This window comes from Passer domesticus, chromosome 1, assembly GCF_036417665.1.
Source record: "Passer domesticus isolate bPasDom1 chromosome 1, bPasDom1.hap1, whole genome shotgun sequence".
NCBI classification, from domain to species: Eukaryota; Metazoa; Chordata; class Aves; order Passeriformes; family Passeridae; genus Passer; species Passer domesticus.
In genome coordinates, this window is record NC_087474.1 from 54127670 (window position 1) to 54151135 (window position 23466).

Below are 23466 nucleotides of genomic sequence, written 5' to 3' on the forward strand. Positions count from 1 at the left end.
TGAAAACATTTATTCATTTGGTGGGTCAAGACCCTGTGAGGTATGTCCCTCACAAACTGATGTGTGGTCAAACTGGGAGAAAATGAGTCCTTGCCTGGAAGTCTGAATGTTCTTGTTTCTCTCCACTTTGTATGATGGCTGCTGTAGTTTCCCACAGACATTTAAATTCACACCTTGTTCCAATACACATTTTTTTTTAATGAGCCTGATCATGTCATAGCCACAAAACTCATGCTTTTTGTGTGTGCCCTCTCCAAGGCTGGGTGAACTTTCTTAAGGACCTGATATCACTCAGAGAGGCTCTCAGAGTACAAGGCAGAGAGATGGCGACTGTGAAACTGTTTATATATTACAAAGGCTGTAGATTTGCAGTATGTTTATTTTTCCTTTCTGACATAGTGGAAACCTAGAATGCACTGAATGTCTGCATGATAATACTCTAATCCTGTCTGTGCCCCTGATGCATGAGGTGGACTCATCCATCAATGGGTAAGTATCAATCACCAAATGAAAACAAAAACAACAATAATAATAATCATCAGCATCAGCATAATCATCCTAAGAATAACATCTGAGTGTTTTCCAGTGAAAAAATTAATTATTTTCTTTGTTTACATGTAGCCAGACTGTTGCTTTTTCCTTGTTTCCCAGACTCTGGTCATTCAGACAATCTCATTCAATATCTAGAAATTCTGTTTATTTTGGGACTGTACCTAATTTTCACTACTTCCTAATTAATGCTAATTAGTTGCTATCACATTTATAGAAGGTATTTTAGTGATTGTGTTTAAATTCCAGTGATGCTGTAGATATGATGGACCTGAAAAGTAAATATAAAAAGAACAAGTAAACCACATTTTGTTCCTTAGGGCATGTCTTTAAGGAAATGGTTGAGAGTCACCAGGCCAAAGGTTAGGGTCAAATGTTCTGGAATTTTAAGGAGATTGGTGAAGTCTAGCTGTTTGCCTTGCTGTTTAATTTCTCAAACAGAATTTGCTTCTGCTTCTGTGTATTTTCTTATTTCCTCTATTCCCTCGTCTGTGAGGCATCTGACTACCAACTGCAGAGCATCTCTCACCCTTTGACTGAAATACTTCTATAACAGTTAGGCATTGTGTCCTCTCCCTAAGGCTGCATGTGTATGAGTTCCTGCCTTTGAACTTGGGGCTCTTCCCTTCCACTTGGCGTCACAATCTTAAGCCTAGAATGAAAGAGTCGTGGTCAGTCTCAACAGTCAGACCATTCTTTAGCATAAACAGTGCTTTGAGTTGAAATTGGAGGACCTGGGCACTGAAGATGAATTAGTATTCATATAGACTGAGAAAGCTGACATTAATTCCTAAAGTGGGGAAGCAAAAACTCATCAATACTGTCCCCAGATGGTCAGTGTCTCATCTATGGCAACCTCCAGACTACAGGTATTGTCTAAATGACCAGTGCAGGTTGGCATCAGTAGAAGTTAAATATTCTCTTGACCACTATGCTACATGTGTGGAAAAAAGTTAAGCTGCACTGACATGTGATTTGACTGAAAAGTTGAATAAACTCAGATTCAAGGCCTAGACTGGGTTCTGTCTCATAAAGCTCATCTTGTTGGATAGAAATAAAATCCTTAATTGCTACAGCAGTCAGTATGGGTAAAAGGTTTGTTTGAGCCTGCTCAGAGAAAGGAAGTGCACTGTCAAACCTCACAAGATGACTAGCAAGGACAAAAATCTCTGTATTGAAGGTACAGTCTCAGCAGCATGCTTTAGGGTGTTTTTGAATGCTTTCATTGTTACAAATTCTTTAGAAATTGAGCTCTTCTTTCTTGAAGCTTTGATACAGATGGATTTTTATTCATCTTTACTTATATGAATGCTTTCATCTGTGTCTTTCGAACTCTGTAACCTACAGAATACTGCATGCCAAAACATAACAAAAATTGGTTTTTCTTCTTTCTCTTCAGAATGTACTTTTTTAAAGCACAAAGTCTCTGAATTTATAAGCCTCACCCAAGTGCCTATGTGGATTATATTTTTCTTTCTCATAGACAAACCTTAGTTAATTAAAGTTCACAGAAAAATCCAGCAGCCAGAGAAAAGCTGGGTTTATTGGAGGGCACATTCCTAGGCATAGTAATATTAGTAATACTCTTAATTTTGGACAATATATTTTTGAAGCTTGTTTTATTAGTGTAATTGTCCTACATTTGAATCTAGAGGAGCAAACTTCATTCCTGGTTATAAATAGTCCAGAATGGCTTGTTCCATATTTGGGAGAAGCCTTCTGGCATAACACTGTAGATGGGAGGAGAAAATTTGTCTTTCACTGTTTCCCCTAGCAATCGCTGGCACAGGATGCAGTCAGGAAAAAAGGAAATGTACTACCTAAACAGGCTTAAAATCCTGTCTCAAAGTGCTCTGATTCCAAAGGAAAACCTGGGAAGGAAGCAGAGTTTTAGGCAGTAGGGAGTACTAAAGTTTGTCTGAAATTACACCAGGACCCTTTCCAGATAGTGGAGAAGCTTGAGAATAAAAGAGGACATAAAGGATGCTTAAAGCACTCCTAGTCCTCTTCTGTAGGATTTTTAGGTACTGTGTTGTGCTTCCAAGTAATTTCTGATAAAACCCTACTTAATTTTACTGTGTGATTAGATTATAAGAGTGGTTAAGGAAACTTGAACTGCTCTACTCTAGTTGAAAACAGGTTATCCACCTCTAATCTTTAATCATTCTGCTTAATAATAAAGGTAGTAAAACTTAGGTAATTAACTGTTTATTCCTGAAATGCTATGTAAATGTTAAATAAAATTGAAATGTTACTTTAGTGAATATGCAACTTAAATATTCCTCTTCGATACTGTTTCTTCAGATTAACTTGGTAGTAAAATGATTTCCTGTGTTAATCCAAGCTACAGGACTTGAGCAAATCATCCATGCCAAGGGACTGCAGAGAGGAGGATTTGTGATAGGAAAGGAGGAAAAAGAATAAGTAGTCAAAAGAAATCTGCTTCATTGTGGGACGTTAACGCATGTCAGCTGAGATGCTGCCTGTGTAGTCTAATGTTGCCAAGAGGAAATCAAATCACAAAAAATAGATCAATGTAAAACGGTCCCATAGAATTTCACATGACTAGAAAGCAAGGGTTGCAATTCAGCTAGACACAGATATATTTCATTTTGGTCACAAATTCAGCTTACTAAATTTGTATCTTGGTCTTACAGAGAAGTCTTCCCTACTTCATTTTTCTACGGTGATTCTGTGGCAGCTTCCAACTTTGTTCAGTTGGAAAACCATGAATGCCTTTTCCAGTCTCTCAACTTCACACTGCAGGTAAAACTCATCCTTATTTTGACTGTTTTCCTGATTGACAGCACATTCTTGTTTTGTATCTATTTTATTCTGAGTGTGGTAAGGGCTTTTGTGCATGATTTTGCATCATAGTCATGGGTAGAATGGAAGCTTCGGACAAGGTTTATAAAGAAGACCCTCTTGTTGAGTTATGATGTTCAGAAAGGACTCCTTTGCTTTCTAAACTTCTTCTCAGGGAGGAATCTAGGTGCAACTGGATCCAGTCCTAGCCTCAACTGGGTCAACAGTTTTTGTCTGAAGGTTATATAGGTGTACTCGCTCATACCAACAACTGTGAGCAAATCTCTTTTACTCACCTTCAAGGAGAAACCTTGAGAGACATCTCCACTCAAGGGAAGAATGTAAAGTCTCTCTCCTGGAAATGGTGTTTTAGAAGTCCATGCTGATAAAAAGTGGGACTGAGCTTTTGTAGTATAAAGTAATCAACTGTCACTCATGTGTTTCCAGGCTACCTGTGCCAGCTGAGCAGCTTTAGACAACTTATCTGTACTACCACTTGTTGATTCCTTTATCAGGAACATTGCCTGTCACATCCTCACTGGTACCACTTTTTGTCAGGAAATGCTGTCTGAATGTTTAACTTTGGGATTGATGAGTCAGTCTCTGTTGGTAGTCCCTGCTTTTCAGAGACAGGGCAACTGAGAAACATTTTAAAAGATTTTATTCCCTTGTCAGTCTTGTTGAAGGGTGAGACTTAAGAGATGTAAAACTCAATACCATTATATCAGAAGCCAACCTATTTCCTGGTTAGAATACCTTATAAATATTCTTCAGCCTATTAGCTTTTGCCACACAATGTTGCTAATACTTCAAACACCAATCACATACATTTTTACCCCATGTGGTCCTGCTACAATGCATCTTTCATAGTTCTAGTTCTCTAAAATATCTGGTCTTTTTGCAGGGCCATATTTTGAAACTTGTTGAAACTCATTTCTAGTTCAATCTTTCAACAATGTCATCTCTATTCCATGGCCTTCCTAAGTCAGCACATCTTATCTCAATGTTTGCATACAGATATACAAGACTGTGTGAGCTCTCTGTCAGGTTTTGAGAAACCCTTACAAATCCATTTCTCACAAGCCTCAGCACTCTTTAACACCAAAGTCAGCATGACTAGTCTTCTCCATCCACCATAGGTAACTTTCACAAATAGGGTTTAGTTTGAGCTGTTTTACCCCCACTCAGGCAGAGCATCCCTGTACAATGCATTCTTGACTGGATACCATATTTACAGCGTGCAGGGATGGCATATGTCCTTTATCTGAATATATTATGACAGGAATTACAAACATGTCATCTCACTTCCATAGGGAAAAAAGCTCCTACCATTTGTTTCTCTTTCACCTTTTTTAACATGCTGGGTAAAGAGCCCTAGTTACTCAAGTGGCCCATCTTGGATGAAGCCACAGTTTAAGAGTGGAGAAGTAAGTCTTTTCAGTGGCATGGTCATTGAGCAAAGGAGTGAGCAGCCTTTATCCAAGAGAAAAAACACCTATCTGTGCTAGGGATTCAGGCTTTCTAAATGCCCCTGCATGAAAATATTTATAGCACTACTGATAGCAGTACAGTATAGGGACGAGATAAGGACACTAAATGTAGAAATTACATATCTTCTGAACACAGAGAGACATGGTTCTCCCAGGAAAATCCTGGGAAGCTGTGGGAAACTTAGACAAAAACATTCAAACAATTATTGTCACTCTTTCTGTAACTATTGTTTACAGATATGGTTCTGCAAAGTGTGCTATTCATAGTTCACCAATGGTGTGAGATGTTTCTACTTTGAGACCAATCAAGTATCACCTTAGCGAGTCACATTATAAAAAGACCCGTTACTTTCATTAAACCTTCTGATCCACCTGAAGACGGGAGTCTTCTTTCTGTCCTTGACGCCAGCGTCGTCAAAAAGACAGGTGTGAGATGCTTTCAATAAATACCTCATAGCACCTCAGCATTATTCAAGTGTTACATATTACACACTTATACAAGGCAATTAGATAAGTTCCTGATGTGGCAAAATATGTGGATGGATTATTATAAGGAACTCTTGTGATGTGGCCAACATCAACTGGCACTGTGTTTCAATGCTGTAACTGCATCTATTACAAGCCCTACAAATGTTTTTTGACCACAAGATGGGACTAGGGAATGATAAGTCATGCAGAGGTAGGTTCATTTATTGTGAAAAATAAGTGTTTTGCCTTTTTTCTTTCTGTTTTCCTAGGCTGAAAACTCAGCTTATAACAAATAACATGTCTGTCTCCAAGGACAGATTGCGATCCACAGCAATTAAGCCTCCACTGTTATACACTGTCCTTAGCTATTTACTGAAGGACTGAAAGTAGGATTTCAAGATAAAAGCTTCTGTGAACCAGGCTATTAATTCTTGTGATTCTGGTTTCCTTTTTGGGGGTTTGTAGGTCTTCTTCCCTTCCTCCTCTTCATACCCGGTGATTGATTAATCCAGATGAAGAACAGATGCACTGATCCTTAGATAAGGATAGATATTTTCAGTAAAGCAAAGTGATAACAGGGACAGGAGAGAGAATCTAGGTATTGGCAGTGCCACCATTTGTCCTACCAAATGCTCTTGTCTTTCATGCACACACTTAGCAGTTGCAATAGTAATATTTTTTCCATATGGAAGTAGAAAATTATACCATAACAAGTCACATATCTGCTCTCCAATAATGATATAAACCTTCTAACTGTGTGTATCAGAGAGAAAAGGTAGTTTCACAATAGGCAAAGCATTGTTTGCATCACTCCTTGCTTAATTATTTCCTACCAAATATTTAACTTTTCCAGATGGAGAAAAATAATAGGTCCTTAACCAAGAGAAAGAAATGAGTTACAAAAATATGGGCCTTTATAGCAGTTTTTGTATGTGAAAATCTCTACGAGATCAAATATGAACAGAAAATGCCTTTTCTGCAATAATTCATATCTAATCTTATTGAGATAAAGTTTTTTAAATGTCTAACATGAAACATTATGCTTGTATTTCATGCAGCATTTATCATACTGCATTCTAATGGGATTTCTCCCCCTGCCTGGAGCCTCAGGGCTTTTGTGAGGAGGATTTGGCCAGTTCTGTTGATCAGTCAGGCATTTCTTCAAATATAAACAGTGTTTGAAAAATGAAAACTTATTGGTTTTAATATTTCTACTTTACACAATTAACAACTGCATGTTACATCTTTTCACAGTAGTATCTCAGTGTGGATAAATATTGCAATGGACTTCATGTTTTTACTTTAATGTTTTTTAATGCATTTATATTTGTGCTGTTAGAAAGAACCAGAAAATATTTTTCCTAATAAAAAAATGTAGATACAAATTAAAACTTACTTTAATTGATTTTTTTTCTATGGATTATTTCACTTCAGCAAAACTCCATAAATTTTGGAATTTTCACTGGATACATTTCAGTGATGGATGGGAAATTCTTTGAGCTTTTGTTGAAATTTTGGGGGCCACAGAGCGATAGAAAGCTAATATTTTCCACTAAAAGTGTAATTTAATTGAAAATGCCTGTACTTGAATGGAAGTTGTTCATATGCATTTCCTGGCAACTCAGAAAACCCACAGTCCAGTAGTCACAGTAATTGTTTGGCTTCTGCTCTGTAAGGAAAACATATGCAGAATATCATGCAGTGATTAACAGATGGAAATGAGAATGTTAACTGAGACAGTAATATTTCTTATAGCCTTCAAGATTTTATTACCAAACATTCAGTGTACTAGCAGTGTCCCTGTATATAAAATACACTGCTTCTCCTTTGATATGTGAGCTGTGACTGAAGACTGTTAGGTAAGCTAATCCTTTGACTTCATTCTGACACTTAAAAAAAAGAAGTCTTAGTCTGAAGACATTGAAAAACCTGCTAAATATACTTGTATTTCTTCAAATTTACCTGTACTCCCAGGTCTGAATCTACAGTAGTTTCCCATTTATGAGAAGTCAAGTATGTAATTTTATTTGTATTAATTTTTTCTGCTACAGGTTTACAATGCTGGACCAAGCACTCTTCCTGGAGCTTTTCTTGATATTTCAATTCCAAACCGCCTCTCTGCCACTGGAGCTGAAATATTTCATATTCAGCAGATGATGGTGAGTATGTTATAATGTACTCTGAGCCCAGAGAGGCACTGAGAGCTACTGATGACTAAAGCAAAAGAAGCCCACCAGAACTCAGTGAATCAGCTGCTTTTTAAGACAATCAAAAGTTCTTTGCAACTGTGGCCAGATAATAAGTAGCTGAACCCCTCCAGCTATTGGCTGTTCTCCCTTACCTAGGGCAAAGACAACTAGTTGTATGTTCCTGTTTCCTACAATGCCATGTAAAACTAGGTCAGGCTGATGCAGAAGGAAACATAGAGAACACCAAAAGTCATACCTGTAAAGAGGATTCTCTTAATCAGTTCTCCCTGACTGAGGGAGGATTAAATGGTGTATGTAATATCAGTAGGATGCTTTATTAAGCTGACTCAGATTCCCTGGGTTTTTTTTCCCTGTGGTTATCAGCTAGGTCTGAATACATTATCTACATCTATTTTGCCATAGTCTGTGTTATAATTTGCTCCTTTTGAGTGTTCTTTTAACAAATGTAAATAATAGAGAAAGTTCTTCTTTCAACACAATGCTTTTCAAAAGACGATTTTGTGTCAATTTCAAAGAAATTCAACATAAACTGTGGTAGACGAATTCTTAGCTTTAATTTATAATATTTATTTATTTATTTGTTTATTTATTTATGCGTTTCAAAACCTTTGTTAGACCACTAAAATACCACAATTTACACTGTGGTGGCCAAAAGATGGAAACTTTACTACTGAGGTAAATTTATTGCTGAAATTCAGAGTAATCTGCCTTTGTGAAATGAAACCAGATTTTTGGGATAATTGAAAGGAAGTATTATACTTTCATGTTGTTAGTTACTTTTCTAGCCTTTTAGCTGAAAAGTATTACCTATTATGTAGGTAACAGTGTCACAGAACATGTGTAAATATAGATCTGAAAGATGTTTCTAAGCAGGTTTCCAAGATTTTTGCTGTTGGAAGGTATGACTTAAATATAGATATGGCTTACCAATGGGGAGTAAAGACAGAGTGACTGAGAAACATGTGGGAATATTGTATGAAGCAACAGTAGTGTATAGACGGAGTCAATTCTCCAACCAGACTTAATTAGTTCTCTAGCATATGTATAATTTTCTGTGGCATTGTTTTTTAATGTTTATTTAGTCCAGCTTTATATACAGAAGATCAGCTTTCCTTTGACACATTGCCTGCCAAAGTATCATGACCCGTTTCCTTGTTTGTTCCCTGGTCTTTGTGTGCTGTCGGAGAGGGTGTGTTCACAGCAGACACAGAGAGGTGGGAGTCTTCTTAATGGATTTTATCTCCCCAAATGTCAGTATCTCCTCTAAAGTCCATAAAGGAGGTCCCAGCTGAGTGGTGTGGTCTTGAGCACTGTGGTAATAAATGCTAGCAGGGTTTGTATTGCTTCTCCCCAACAACAGGTTGCATTGCTCTGCACATTATTTTACTGAATTGTATTTTGAAATTTGTTTTTGTAGAAATGTTAAACTGCTGTTGTGAGACCTCTTTGCAGGTAATAGGCAAGTATGTTTTTATGAGAGATGTCTGCCTGACACATTAGCATTCCAGTAATTTTGACTACTGATTTTGGGTATATGGTCAGTGGAATTCTCTTACATGACTTTCTAAATACCTCTACCATATTAATAGATGTAAGGCAAAGAAATGCTGTCTGGGACAGTGGTTATCCTTGCTTTACAGATACATAATTGAATCACCAAAAGGTTTGCTTGACTTCACACAGGAAATTTGTGTGGGACCCAGGCACTGAACCAATGTATTCCAAATCTTACTAGAACCAATGTATCCCAAGTCTTATTATTGTAACAGAGAAGGCATCCCACTCTCTTTCCTACTGCTCTCTCCCATTGAGTTTTTATTGACTGAAAAGGGAACTAACATCATGGCGTTTTTCAACTTTTCATAGAATAGATCTAATTAAACAAGAAAACCTAAAAGGAGATGTACTTTAGAAAATGGTTTACAACAGCTGTTTCTCCAAGACAGTTTTTGTAAGCATAATCATTAAATATTTCAAGGTTTTCATTATTTTGTTTCTTCTGAGAATCTAGACTTCAATGAAAATAGTAAGGCAATAGAATCCTTTCAGACAGTGCAGGTGTTTCTGTCATTATTTTCTCTATGCCTATAATCCAGCCATTCTAGCTGTCAGTGTTGAAAAAACTTTGAGAATAGCTGTCATAAATACAGAAGATTAGGAATTGTCATTTATCTGTAAAATACACAGTTGATACAGAACTTGGGATTTGATGACATAATGGTTTTTATCTTAAAGCTAGTTATTCTATCGCCACTCTCTGATACACAGTAAGGCAGTGAAATTTTTGAGTCAAAATGTATAGTTAAAGCACTAGAGTTTGTCTCACATACACATAAACTATACAAGATAGTTTCATGAGCAAACTCTCTCATATTGTGTTGATTGAGGTAGTCTTTCAGGCACAAAAATTAATAGCAGGAAGACAGTCACATATGGCTCACCGGAACAGTCTGTATCTCTGGGAGGTGTTAATAGGAAGTATTTTCTGCTGGACTTAGAGGAAATGACAGCCCTCATGCTTCCTCTGTTCCTGACATTCTGAGCTTTTGGCTTTATTCCAGAAACTGTTTTAACATTTTGTTCGAGACAAATTCAGATTATGGAGATGTTTTGACATTTGTAAATCTGCCTTAGAGATGTTCAGATGCGATTCAAGGGCTATTGAGAACAGCACTGCAGTTTCTGCAGCACTTCCCCTAACAAAGCCCCCAATATATAAAGGGAATGAATCAACAGTAAAAGCCAGAAGTAAACAAAAAAAAAATGGATAATTTTAAGAAAACTAGGGGGGGAAAAAAACCAAAGCAATTTAACTTCCTCCCTATTAATTTTTAATGAATAGAAGATACTGGAAATTTTCAAATTATTTTAGCAAGGAAATTTCACCTCTGGCATTGGTTTTACATAGTAAATATTCACATTCTGCAGTGGTAAACGATATTTTGGAAACACTTAAATCAAATTAGTACCTGTTTGTTTTTATGTATTTTTGTATTTGATTTCTTGCAAAGGTTAAAAACCAGCCAGGTTAAAAATATAATAAATTAAATACCTCAGCTTGTTAGTAAAAGTGTTGTGATAGAATAGTATAGATGATGACACAGAAGAGCTTCACACAAGAAGAAAATGTAGTCCTAACATAAAGGTATATTCTCGACTCTTCAAGCCATTGGTTATCTATTCTTCTAGGAAGAAAAACAGCGCTCATTATATTTGTGTATGTTTTTGGTTTCGAACTGAAAGATACGTAATTTCCTTTGTGTATCCAGCTAGGGATACACAAGGGCAAGGGAAGGCACTACCAGACCTTGGCTGGCAGCCAAGGAGCTGCTTTCTAGGATCGTCAAGATTTTCACAATGGGAACTCCTACTAAATTAACCATGGTATTTCCTGAAGCTGTTCATAACTTAATAGTGTGTCCAGGATTATTCTTGTGCTGGCTATATGGGACTGGATCAGATTGTTGCCTTCTGGTTTATTTTCTTTTCACTGAAGGTAAATACAATTATGAGGAATTAACAGTTGGAAACCGAATTTGTCTATTTGACCAGGATGATCCTCTTCCCTCCTCTGGAGGGACCAAGCAGAGCCTGTTTGGCGAATCAATACCAATAATATTAAAAAATGTATTATCACCATCACTAAGATAAGAATCTTATTGGAAAGTAAGATGCATATGTTGCAAGACAGTGTCTTCCAAAAGAGTTTTCAATCTAGGCAATGATATAAAAGGGAATTTGGAAGGAAGAGGGAAAGAAATACTGTTCTCAGTTTTTTGACAAGCTCCCTTCTGGCATGTAACTCTTGATGTCTAAGTCTAGTAATTACTGTTTTAGTAATTGCTATTAATAGAATATATTTAAATTACTATGTTCTCTTACTCTAACAATTAATGAAGAGAGGCACAGAAGCAGCTCTGAAGAAGCACTTGCCAGTCTCCACTGATAATACAGAAATCATCTAGTTTCCCTGATCTTCCCTAGGCTTCTAAACTTAGATCTTGAGAATTATTTACAGAGAGTGAAAAATGGGTTGAACTTCAGTCTTGTGACTCCTAACCTCTTAAATGGACAACTTTTCAACCAATAAACCTTAAATGGGCCAGTTAGCCCAGGTCACTAGTTCCTGGTCCAACCCTTCCCATCACTTCTTGTTTAAGGAGCAAAATAAAAAGTCCTTCTCTTGCAAGGACAAAGAGAAGTCCTCCAGTTGTCCTATTATGTTTGGCATATGCACTTCACACTTCTCTCTTTTTTCTACACAGGTGAGATCTGGATTGTGCCTTTATGATAGCTGGATATCAGTAAGATTTTTAAAAAGTAAAGAAAAACTGAATAAATTCACGGAAGTATTGAAGATAATTCCTTTTACAGGTTGCCTTTTAAGTTGATTGATCTCTTCCTGTGAATGTTGAAAGTAAAAAATAAAATTAACTGATATTTGACAGAAAGATTGGACAGGAACATTTTGCACTTACACCAAGATTCATTTTAGCCCTTTGTGTTAGTCATCCTGTGTGTAGTCTCTTCATTTCAATGACTTAGACACACACTGGCATACACATATTTTGGCACCATATTTAAAAACATAGCTAGATAACTGGAGGAAATTACTCATTCCAGGGAACATATTGTACAGAAATTTGTACAGAAAATTGTACAGGTACTTTCTGATCTTCCTGCCTCTTTCACTTTAATTGCTTTTTAAATAACTGTTTGAAAACATTTTTGCTTAGGCAGTTGGAGGTGTTCCCTGCCCCACCCCCAGTGTAGAGCACCTCAGTGATATCAACTGAATCTGGTTTTGCCTAGGAGCCCTGTCTCTTGCAGGAGAAACTACTGCATCTTCCACATCCAGGATTGCTGTGAGGAGAGGCAGAAGCATATACTGTAGTCCAACATGGCACAGTTGCCTTTAGACAGGAGCAGGGAGGAGGACTGCAAAGCAGCTCAGAAAGAGTTCCTAACGTCAGCATGATTAACTGAAGAGGAACTTTGCTGTCTTTTAAGTTTCCATTGTTATACAGGAAAGGCTGCCCAGGTGTCCTGATTTAGGGCAAATTTAGGAGAAAACCTCAAAAGGGGTTCCTCTAGAAAGCAAATTCAAGTGGCCCCTCCCGCAGCTGGTTTAGGAGATTTCCTTGGAGAGAGTGGAAAAAACTTTATTTAACAGGCAAAAGCATTCGCCAGTGCAAAAAAATGAACAATATTAAACAGTAAAATCTTTTGTCAATCTGAAGAGATGACAAACTCAGAAAATCCCCTTTGTGTGTTGCAGCTCGCTCACCCAGTCTGTTATCAGTTTCTTATCAGTCACTCCAGCACTGGAAATGCCTGGACCCAGGCCCAGTCTGGTGGGCTGCAGGTATGAGCTGCCAGTGCTCTTCTGGGTTTTCAGTCCACAGCAGGTTTAAACAAGTCCCAAGAAAAACCACAGTCCAGGGAACTTCTCTGCCCCAGCCAGCTAAAAACTAACTAAAAAGCAAAGAGCTCTCTCCACTGTCTGTCCGCAGAGAGCACAGTTCAGGAGAAGGATGCGGGTGAACAAGTGCAGCTTCTGATAACAAACTCCGTGCTTCTTCTCTCCCCTCCTTCACACTCGGAACCAGTCTTAAATGTGCAAAACTTATTTCTGACTAACAGACTAATGGGGCTACAAGCATCAGGACACCAGCCATAAAACTAAGATTTCTTCTGAGTTAAGACCTTAAAATAAATCTAAAAAAACCCAGCATTTTTGCCATCTGCATCATAATACAAGAGCTTTGCCTTGGTCAGAGCTTAGAGCATTTCCAGTGTTTCAAAATAATCTTTTTGTGCATTGCTGAATGCATCCTTGAAGATGGAGCAAAACTTCTTAACATCGAAGAAAGTTTTCTGTGACTTCCTAGTTGGGATCTTTAGGTGAAACCTGATTTGAACAAATTCTTTGACATTTTCCAGTTGTTTTGACCAAATCTTCTAGATATGGAAGTGCTATGGTGTTTGTATAAGCAGTGGAATTTTTTTAAAAATCTAAAAAGGATGTTCTTGGAAAAGGCATTTTGAACGTAAAAAAAATAATTGTCTTTCAGTAAAGTCTAATAATATAGAAATCAAGTTGAAACATGGGGAAAAACCTCTGTGATCCATATATTAAATCAGGCCACAGCAACACGATATTGTTGTCCAATTGTGGCCTGCTCATGATTAGCTTCTAAACTAAAGTAATATTTCTCAAATTACTTAGGTATTGAAATTATGCAACATTGTCCCCCAAAAAATCATGGCCTTTCAAATGAGTGCCAGTTTGATTGATATTCTCAGTCAGCTGAAACTGTTGCTGCTTTGTGAACGGCCCATACCTCCTGTTTTTTGGCTGAATATATGAATTCCAATTTTGAAAAAGATGGCTGATTTGCCTTTTGATAAAAAGAAATTTCAGACAAAGAAAGATGTGACATAGAATGTATATATAATAATTGTTATCAGAATGATGAAGGAAGCAGGAAGTTTGGCAGATTACCATGCATAATCATGTAGTAATCAGGAGTTCTGCTGTGGTGTGGAAAAATACATATATAGTTGTTTTTTTTGTAAGCTTCCTAGCTAGAGAAGGAAGCTCCTCCTGTTGAATGAAAAGAAAATCTGCACTTTTTAATTTTTTTTTTCTTATTTTTGAAGGAGTGAGTGTAAGAATTCACCCTTTTTCCATTGGTAAAGCTTTTCCTGCCTAAAACAATGAACAAGAAAATTTAGACAGTAACTGCTTGGCAAATTCTTTTAACACACGGTCCTGTTTTAAATCCTGACTCTTAGACTAGCATTTCTCTTCTGTAACTAATGTACAAGATTTGTGGTGTAAATGAAGGAAACAAAAAAACAAGCGTTTAAAACAATGGTATCTGTGTATATGTGGTGATAGAAGGGTTCTGCAAGGTACCAGATGGTATCAAAAGTATCAATAAACCATTTCTTGGAGAAAACTCTGAGGATGTCTTGGAAACAAATGACATCTTCTGCTTAACTTAATATACCTCCTCCACCCTTCAAGAGTTTTGTTGGTTTTTTTTATGAAAAGAACCCGTTTAATCTTAGTTGTCTACAGTAGGTAAGGAAAATCACCCCCTTGAAAGTCCTACCTTTTGTCCACTGCCTCTAAAGAGAGTTTAGATCTTAGACACCCTTCTGATACATTCAAACATCTGCTTTAATGAAACAAAACACAGGAGTTGTTTGAGCCCTACACGGAATGTACTTACCTGCACAGTCTTCACAGCTCCTCATCCTAACATCAACACAGCCCATAGGGAAAGTCCAACAATTAGGTAAAGAGCAAACATGGGCTTATTTGTATTTAATACAGAAAAGGATGTATATCTATAGACAGATAGAACCGAGCTGAAGGAACATCAAATGCCAAGTGATCTCAAATGCTTTTAAAATAGAGACATACCCTGAGAATTATTTATGGCCCCATATGTTGATTAAGCATTTCACAGTTCGTCATAGGGAAAGGAAAAGTACTTTTCAGTGACCATTTCTTGGAATTCATCTGCTAGAGGCCAATATATAGGGAACACATAAATGTTAGTGGTAAGCTGATTTTTGTGTAAGGTAGTGATCATTCATTCCTAAGCCTGAACCTTCTGAGGACCTCAGAGTTAAATCATACCAGTGGTCAGTTTTTCTTCTTACTGTGTACATGTGGCATGTACAGTTCTGTCTAGGAAAGAATCTGCTGTCTTGTAAGTCAGGAACTTTTTATGAGAAGATCTTTGCTTTTGCCACAAAACTGGGTAGGAATCACTAGTTCTTGATAGCAGTACTTCTAGGAATTTTTGCTAAGTATGTGCAAATTGGCTGGAGGGTCAAGACCAGGCCAATGTTGCAAGAATCATGCTTATCAATCCTGATTATTTAATTAAGCCATATATTAAGGGCATCAGAAAAACTAAGGTGTTCCAAACAGGTTAGCATGATTTATGCCAAAGATGCATCTGGTGCATTCTCCTGTTGTCTAGAGGAGCAGAAGCCAGAGCTATGGTGTACTCCCCCTCGAAGCTGATTTAATGCTTTAGCATCTCTACTTTGTTTCCACTTGCCTCTTCTCATGGCCTTGTAAGGCTACTTATTGTATCTGTGGACTAATGGTTTTCCTTGCCATCACTGCTGTTTTCCTTTGAAATCTTTCAAGAGTTGTGTAAACTGGGTTTATTTTTTAAATTACTTACTGTTATTTCAGTGGCTCTTAAATTTATTACTAGAATCAACAAGACTGCTCTGATTCAAACGTATTTCATTATCTGTGAATATTAAACATTCTTGGCATATGGTGCAAGTAGTCAGATAACATATTTACATAACTTATTTGTCTACTGTTGAGTCTTGTCTGGAATTTCTTGTCAGTTCCCTTTTTTTCTCAGTGTGACATGTTAGATTAACCCTGTTTATCAATTATTTATTCACTTAATAAAGGGTGAATCAGTATCTTTGAATCAGAATACTTGCATACATTTTTCCCTTAATACTAGGATGAATGTGCTATGGTTAGCAATAAAGACAGAAAACCACATCTGTTGTTTATTTTTCAAGTTTGAAAACTTGAACCACTGCTTAGTTATTAATGCATAAATAAATCAGTTTAAAAAAACATACAGGAGAAAATATGTAAAAACTCTCTGCCAGACCACAGCCAAACTCCTAGTCCTTAGGAGTCTGTATAGCCCACGGATGATGAGAAAGACATCTATTACAGAGTTGAACAATGCTAAAAAATTTGTGAAATGTCTGGCCTATGTTCAGACCTTGAGCAGTTTCTTGAAAGTAAAATTGCTGTCCCAAATATCCTGTGTCTCTCATGATGTTTTCCCTGAACTTTTCTGTGTCCCTGAACACACTTTTTCTGAGGCTGGATGTGGGTTTAGTTTCATCACATGCACTCATGTCTGGATTCCACCTTCATACTTGCTTTGTATCGACTTCGTTCTGCTGACTTCCAGGCCCTCCTCCAAAACTAGTGATTATTTAGCTGAAGAGGGGAATCCCAGACTTACTGGAAGAGCTTGGAAACCTTAAGTTTTAATACCATAATGAATTCTTTTGCATTAGTGGAAATCCAGTGTTGCTAGTACTAGTAATGAGCTGGAGATACATGTTTGCTTGCCCATGTATTTTGTGAAATGTCAGTCAATAAATACAGGAATAGCCCTTGGCTTCTTATATACAGTAGTGTAACAGGGAGATTGTATATAAGCTTTGTTGGAAGCAACAGCCAGCTTACCTCCTGTTTTTCTGTCCCATTCTTCCAAGAAATTCCTATCACTTACACATACTTAACCCCACATCAGCTGCTAATATCCATTTGGTCCTCAACACTTGGTGCTTGGTCCTCAACTCTCCTGTCCAGCCCATTTTCAAACTGTATTTAATTTCCTTCTCCCAGGCTGACACATGGTGCTGGATACAGGGCCCTGAAAAAATGGGAAGTCTTGCCTTTGATGCATGTTAATGGGTTGAGGAAAAATCTAGAAGGGGCCACTGGCTTTCAGTTCACCTATGAAGTTTATGTTACAGGCAATGTGGCCTAAACTCTTAAACTGTTTGCTAAAATTTTGCTAAACCACAGCAATTTCAAAGGCCCCAAAGGCTTGCTAGAAATTGCCATGTTCTGAGAGTAGCTACAGATGGGCAGAAATGATGCTGCAAGTACCCTGAAGGAGGGAAACAGAGATGATAGCAGAACAGGAATGTGCTGAAGTAGCAGCTATATTATTTCTCCTAGAAACTCCAACCACTCCCAAGTGACTTCACTTCATGGGCAGCTCTTGGTTATTCTCTGTATTTCCTGGAAAATGTGTGGTGTTTTTCCCCTTTGCACTAGTACTTCCTTCTTGGATCTGAAAATCAGGCCCAAGTATTCTCATAAATCCCTGCACCATGCAGGGAAAGTCAGAGATGATGATCCCTATGTATGCAATAAATTCAACATGGTATTCTCATAAAGCCCTGTTAAAAATCCTGCAGACTTTTTTAGGATGTGGTATGTGTGGAGTGTACATGATATGTTTTATATATGGCTGTTACACTCTGAAATGTCCTCCTGCCACTTTTTCTCAAGAGTGGTATAATCTTACATGAAGAAAAATAATTTCTACTTTATGGCTTTGCCTCTGCTCAACCTATACAGTAGCAGGAAAAAAGTAATTCAGATTCAAATATTCAGAATCCATTAAAGTCATCCTTCAGTAATTTCTTTCTTGTTGCACATAGAGCATTTTAAAAGCATGAAATAACATGCATGCTTTCTCTGGTGGTTTCTCTTGTCTCTGAGAAATTTAGTGGTTTGTGCTGACAACAAAAAGTTGGCAGAGTAACCCACTGTACAGGTGTCCTATTTAAACGTCTCTCTAGCAAGTTCCTAGGATTTTCACAAGGAGAGCAATTTACAGTAAATTAACAAAGCTAGAGACTAACTTATCTCTGAATGAGTGTGTGATCATTTATAGAATCATAACATGACAGAATGTTGTGAGTAGAGCCAGTATGAGGGATTTTCTGCTGTTCTGCATAATGACAGATTAGTAATATTATTAGCCTTTGCAAAGTTATGGTGACATGTAGAGGCTTGTTATTCAAGGTGCCATTTACAGTCTGTAGTACAAATGTTCTGGCTTGTATCTTCTTACATTTATGCGTGTTACATGTATATGCACACCTGTTGAATACAATAGGAAACTACACATATACAGACATACACATATACATATATATATATACCCACATATATATACACATGCACACACAGATAGATAGATAGATAGATAGATAGATAGATAGATAGATAGATAGATAGATAGATATACACAAATATATTCTGGAATGAGTAATGATTTTCAGTCCCTCAGATTTTGGATGGCCACTAAAAACTGTCTGAAAGGTCATGACTTTCAAGTGCCAAAGATGTCTATGTGAGGCACCTGACAATAATGTGTTGTTATTGAGGAATGTTGAAGGCTATTCTGACATCCAATGGTGTCCAAGAATGCATGTGATATCTGAGTGCAGGCTCTGCTACTGTATTCATCACTCTAATATTCCACAGTGAGAATATCAGGATAATTTTTTTAACCTTTCTTTACACTGGGGCTGAGCAGTTTGACAAAAGTGTCTTTAAAATTGAGGTAAAAACTAGAAAAAACATGATGTGTGTATTGATGTTAAGTGTTTTGCAGCCTAAGACAAGACATTGCTAGAGAATGGGAACATCCCAACCATGGCAAAAAGAAAGGACTGTCAGTAAAAACTTCTGTGGGAAGATTTTACTTTTGCTCTTGATGTTGGTTTGCCTCACAGGAAAGTTGAAGACATTCAAGATAGTGACAGCATGCTTCATTCTAGTAATGTAATGACAAATAATGATGCATCCAATCTGTGTGAAAAGATTTTATAAAATGTTTTTATTTCCATCAGACAACCACCTGCCTTACAAATTTTTCAGTTTAGAATTGTAATTCTGAAAAAACAATGTCTTTGCAAAAATATATTTTTTAAAATTAGAAATGTTTTCCAGGAGTAATTAGTAATACCTCTGTGTTACAAAAATTTTACAGTTATCCCAAAAAAACTCATGATATGTGTAGTAGTCTAGACTGCAAGTAATGACATAGACGACTGAATATAGAGAAGAAGAAAAAGTAAAAAATAATTTAAGATCTTTGAAATTAGGCTCTTTTTTCCTGTAATGTAAAGCTGTTCAGTGAAATCTGCTAGGTTGGCCATTAATTTGTGGCTGCAGTCACATTCAGACCACAGAACCAGACTCAGAGCAGGCTAGAAAAATGTGTAATATGAGCATAGGTGCTGAAGATGCTATGCAGTTAGCCTGGTTTATCTTTTCTTTGGCCTCCGTTATGTGCTAAGGTGGACTTTGTCCACTTCTATCTGGGTACAGATTTTAGGTACACTTCCAGTACAGATTTATCTGTATGCACCAGACCAGTGCACCAGACTGCAAATTATTTTATTCAGGACTTAATAAGTAGTTTCTGGAAAACAGAATGTAACAACCTTCAGCAGAGACAGCTCCAACAAAGCTCCTTCAAGTCCCTTCTTGAAAGGCTGCAGGGCTACGTCTACTTGGTAGACGTAGCCCTGCAGCCTTCCTTCTCTCTCAGGAAAGGTTTTTATTTCCCAATCTGTAGTCTTAATGTAGGATTTAAGAGAGCCTGCCTTTTGTGCCTCTTGTTCCCTGCCCCAGTTGTTCACTTGTGTTAGGAGTTAGATATTGACATTTCTCTGTGGCTTCTGTACAGTTCTTGCACTGACTACAAAAGCAGTGCACATCTCTTTCCACATCCTATGCACTGCCCTTCTGCTGTTTCTGTAAGATGTTAGATACCGGATCCTGAGAAGACCACTCTGGTGGTAGTCTTTTTCTGTTTATAGCCTGCTGAGAAATGGAGAAATGGAAATTTTCAAAAAGCTCTGGAATGCCAGGTACCCTGAAACTTCAAGTCTGATGAAGAGCCTGGTTTCCTTCCTACTGCATTTCAAAGACTTGCACAGTTCTTGCATCTATAAATCATAAACATTTGGCCAGAAATTTCCTTGTCTGTGTACCACAAGGTGGCTGGGATAGCATCATGTTTGAACAAGAAAAAACTCACAAGGAGGTTCACAAAACAAATCATGATTTGTATTTCAGAGATGCATTCAGTCTCAGTGTAATGCAAACAGTTTTGTGGTAAGATTTCATTTAACTAGTTTTCTTTCTACAAATTAATATTTAATTGAAAACAAAGTTTATTGAAAAGTTGCCACAAGTTTTTTTCTGGCTGGTTTACTTATGCATGTAAAAATTGAGAATAACACATGATGTGAAATGTAAGTGTCTAACAGTCATCCTAACAAAACAAACAAACCAACAACCATAAAAAATATCCCACGAAATCAACTGTGGCCAGTCCTTTGAAAAGGATGCATTTGCTTCTACCTTAGCATGATCCATCCACTTAGAATTTTTTGTTATTTTTTCCCCCTGTTTTGTGGCTCTGTGGCTTCCAAGAATGCTAAAAGAAATGGATTGCTGCTCAACTGCCTTGCATCCTTTCCCACCTGCTGGCTGTCAGCACATGCTGATTGATCACAGGTACACAGATGAGTGTAATGTAATTTCTGCCTGGTTGAATTCCCCCAAATTCTGCTGGCCAAATAGCAGTGTCTGCCTTCTAGGAAGTAGCCACTGGCTTTGGCTGCTAAAACAGGGTAGAGGTGACCTGATGGTCTGTTCCAGAACAGTGCAGGTAACAGGAGGTGCTTAGTTCTTGCATGTTTCCCTCCTACTAGGGACTGAAACACTGAATTTATAATCCACCTCATATAGGATTGCTGTGTAGTTGGGGGAGAGGAAAAGGTATTTCCAAGTTCAGAGTTGATCCTCTGGAGGTGCCTTTCTCTGTTTCACCTAAGTGTTTTAAAAATGATGCCAATCTTCAGTTTAAGAAAAGACAGTAACTTCCAAGTAGAAAGGACAAGGTTTATGTTGCTTCATGCTAGACAATTCCTTTTAGTCTTGTGAGACATTTCTGCATTGGCTCATTTTTACACTGTACTTTTACAAGATATAAATCAGGACTATTTAGGAAGTATGCCAAAAGCTTGTATAGTACAGAAACTTGCACTGTCCTTCCTGTGAACAAGTACTTAATAGATGTGAGAAATAGCTACTCACTTTTCATAATTTTAGAAAGGTTTATTAAACCTTATAAAAAATACAACAGAAGACTGAATAGAGAAAAGGTTATGGCACCAGGAGCAAAGGATTTTCCCCACCATGAGCTTGCCCACACAATGGAGGTTTCACCTTTTAACCCTTTAACCCCACCCAAAGTTCTGTCCATCAACCCCTTCTTTGCTGCTCAATGGTGGAGAGTTCTTCCTCAAATCCTGATTGGAGGGCAGATGTTGCCATAGTGACAAGCTGACCCTCTCAAATGTCCCAACCGTGGCTGTCTCTTGGTAGCAATGCAGGAGGTAAAACATAACTATAAATCTATAAAACTTTTCTTAACCTGCATACATGATATTTGTCTGTTAATTGTGAGGGTCAAACATCACATAACTCATATATCACAATAGATCCTAACTTTTTGCTGGTTTTAATTTAACATAAGCTTTCTAGTTGATATGGGTCTAATTTCCTTGTGAAAGATCGAAGAAATAAATGTCCGTGGGCTTTGTGAATCTCTTACCTAAACTAAATAATGAAAACTCATTTCAGTTGACCTAGACAAATCATAGTCTTTATCTGTCTTTTTCTCCCAAGGAGACTGTAAACTTTGGGTATATTTGTTGGGAATGTGAGGACAGATTATGTTAAGTCACTTTGTGAATATATACTGCAAAGAACAGATTGTGAAGAATTTGTGGGCCAGTGAAGCAGACAGGTGATCTATATCACTTTCAAAGAGACACAGATATCACTTGTCTGGAAATAGTATTTAAAATCTAGACAGACCTTTGAGTTTTGCTTCTTTTTTTCACAATACTTAACACAAATGGTGTAATACTGAATCAGACTCAGAGTATGCAGTAATTTTGTATCTGTAACAGCTTTTTCTTTCCCTCTTTCAAGGATTTATGAATTGAATAAAGTACAAGTTTTCAGTCTTTTATCATGTCAGAGGATGTGAGGAGGTCAACAGCAGTATGTGCAAGAATGTCAGTTGGTGGTTTGTGAGAAAATCTCCCTCTCTCACTTACAGGTTTAAGGAGAGTAGCAGGAAGAATTTGCTGGTACTTTGTTGACGTAGTTTTTATTAAATTTTGGTAACTTTTTTTCAGTAAATATTCATAAGTTGCAAAAAATGAGAAGGCTTTTCTTGAGCAAGATTATCTTGACTGAAGCTCATTTTATCAGTTTGGTACTTTTCAAGTCTTGCTTGACTCTGTCATCCACTTTCTTGGGCAAGTGAATAAACTAATGACTCAAAAAGCTGGGTTTGTATTATTTCTGCTAAAGATAAAAATAACAGACTTAGTGCCTAGGCTTGTGCATTTACACAAAGATTTATCTTGTTCTGATATAAACAGGGATGCACATGAGTCGGTCAAAGCATCAAAAAAGGTAGTACAAAAGGTAAGGCTATTGTCTTAGTTTAAGACAATTTACAGGGTGAGGTCTCTGAAATAAGTTGCTTCCCCTTAGTTTTAACTTCTCCCCTTTCTCTAAGGAGAGACAAATACAAAGAGATATAAATGAAAAAAATAATAGTTTACTTAACGAAAACTGCAATAATCAACAAATACACGGTTCAAACTGTGAACCGCAAATGGTTCAATGCCCACGCACAAATGAGGAGGAGATCCCCCTGATTGTCCCGGGGAACACAGATAAAATGGTGAAGAATCGCCTCCCTGGGCCATGCAGCTGAGAGAGAATGAAGAAAACAACACAGCAAACAAGCTTCCATTGTTCCAAAATTCCCTGCCTCCCCCGCTCCACCAAACGAATAACCAATGGGGAACAGGGACGAAAAAAATCTGGAAAAAGTATTTTTGTCCAAAAGCAGTCAATGCTGCTGTGCTGTCTGCTCCACGCCGCTCACCAGGGGTTCTCCCTAGCACCGTGTAGCAGCCAGCAGCAGCTGGAAGTCGTGGAGTGGCTCTGACCTCCGGTGTGCTGGCTGCGGGCAACAGCGGGCAAGTCCGTCCCCGGCTGAAGGGATTTTTAAATGCTTTAGAGCCTGGAAAGAAGGGAAGAAAGCTCCATGTTTCTGTCCCCTGTTTTTAAAGGCACAAAGAACTCCTCCAAGTTTTGTGAACTGGGGTAAAACATAGAGATTCTGCTTCCGACTCCAAGTCTTAAAGAAATAATAAACAAACTTGTGCGGGCTGATGTAGAGGAAGATTTTTGGGTCAGCCCTAATACTAAACTCTGCCTACTATTTCTGTAACTAGGACAA

At 37.6% G+C, this 23466-nt stretch overlaps 1 protein-coding gene across 5 annotated transcripts in view; it reads left to right on the forward strand.

Moving 5' to 3' along the window:
• Window positions 1-23466, forward strand: part of ITGA9 (integrin subunit alpha 9) — a 244994-nt gene that overhangs the window by 179362 nt on the left and 42166 nt on the right. For all 5 annotated transcript variants that reach the window (XM_064421253.1, XM_064421279.1, XM_064421270.1 and 2 more), the window contains 3 exons: window positions 400-489; window positions 3207-3315; window positions 7364-7471. In XM_064421253.1, the coding sequence (XP_064277323.1) occupies window positions 400-489; window positions 3207-3315; window positions 7364-7471 (307 nt within the window). The remainder of the gene's footprint in view (window positions 1-399; window positions 490-3206; window positions 3316-7363; window positions 7472-23466) is intronic.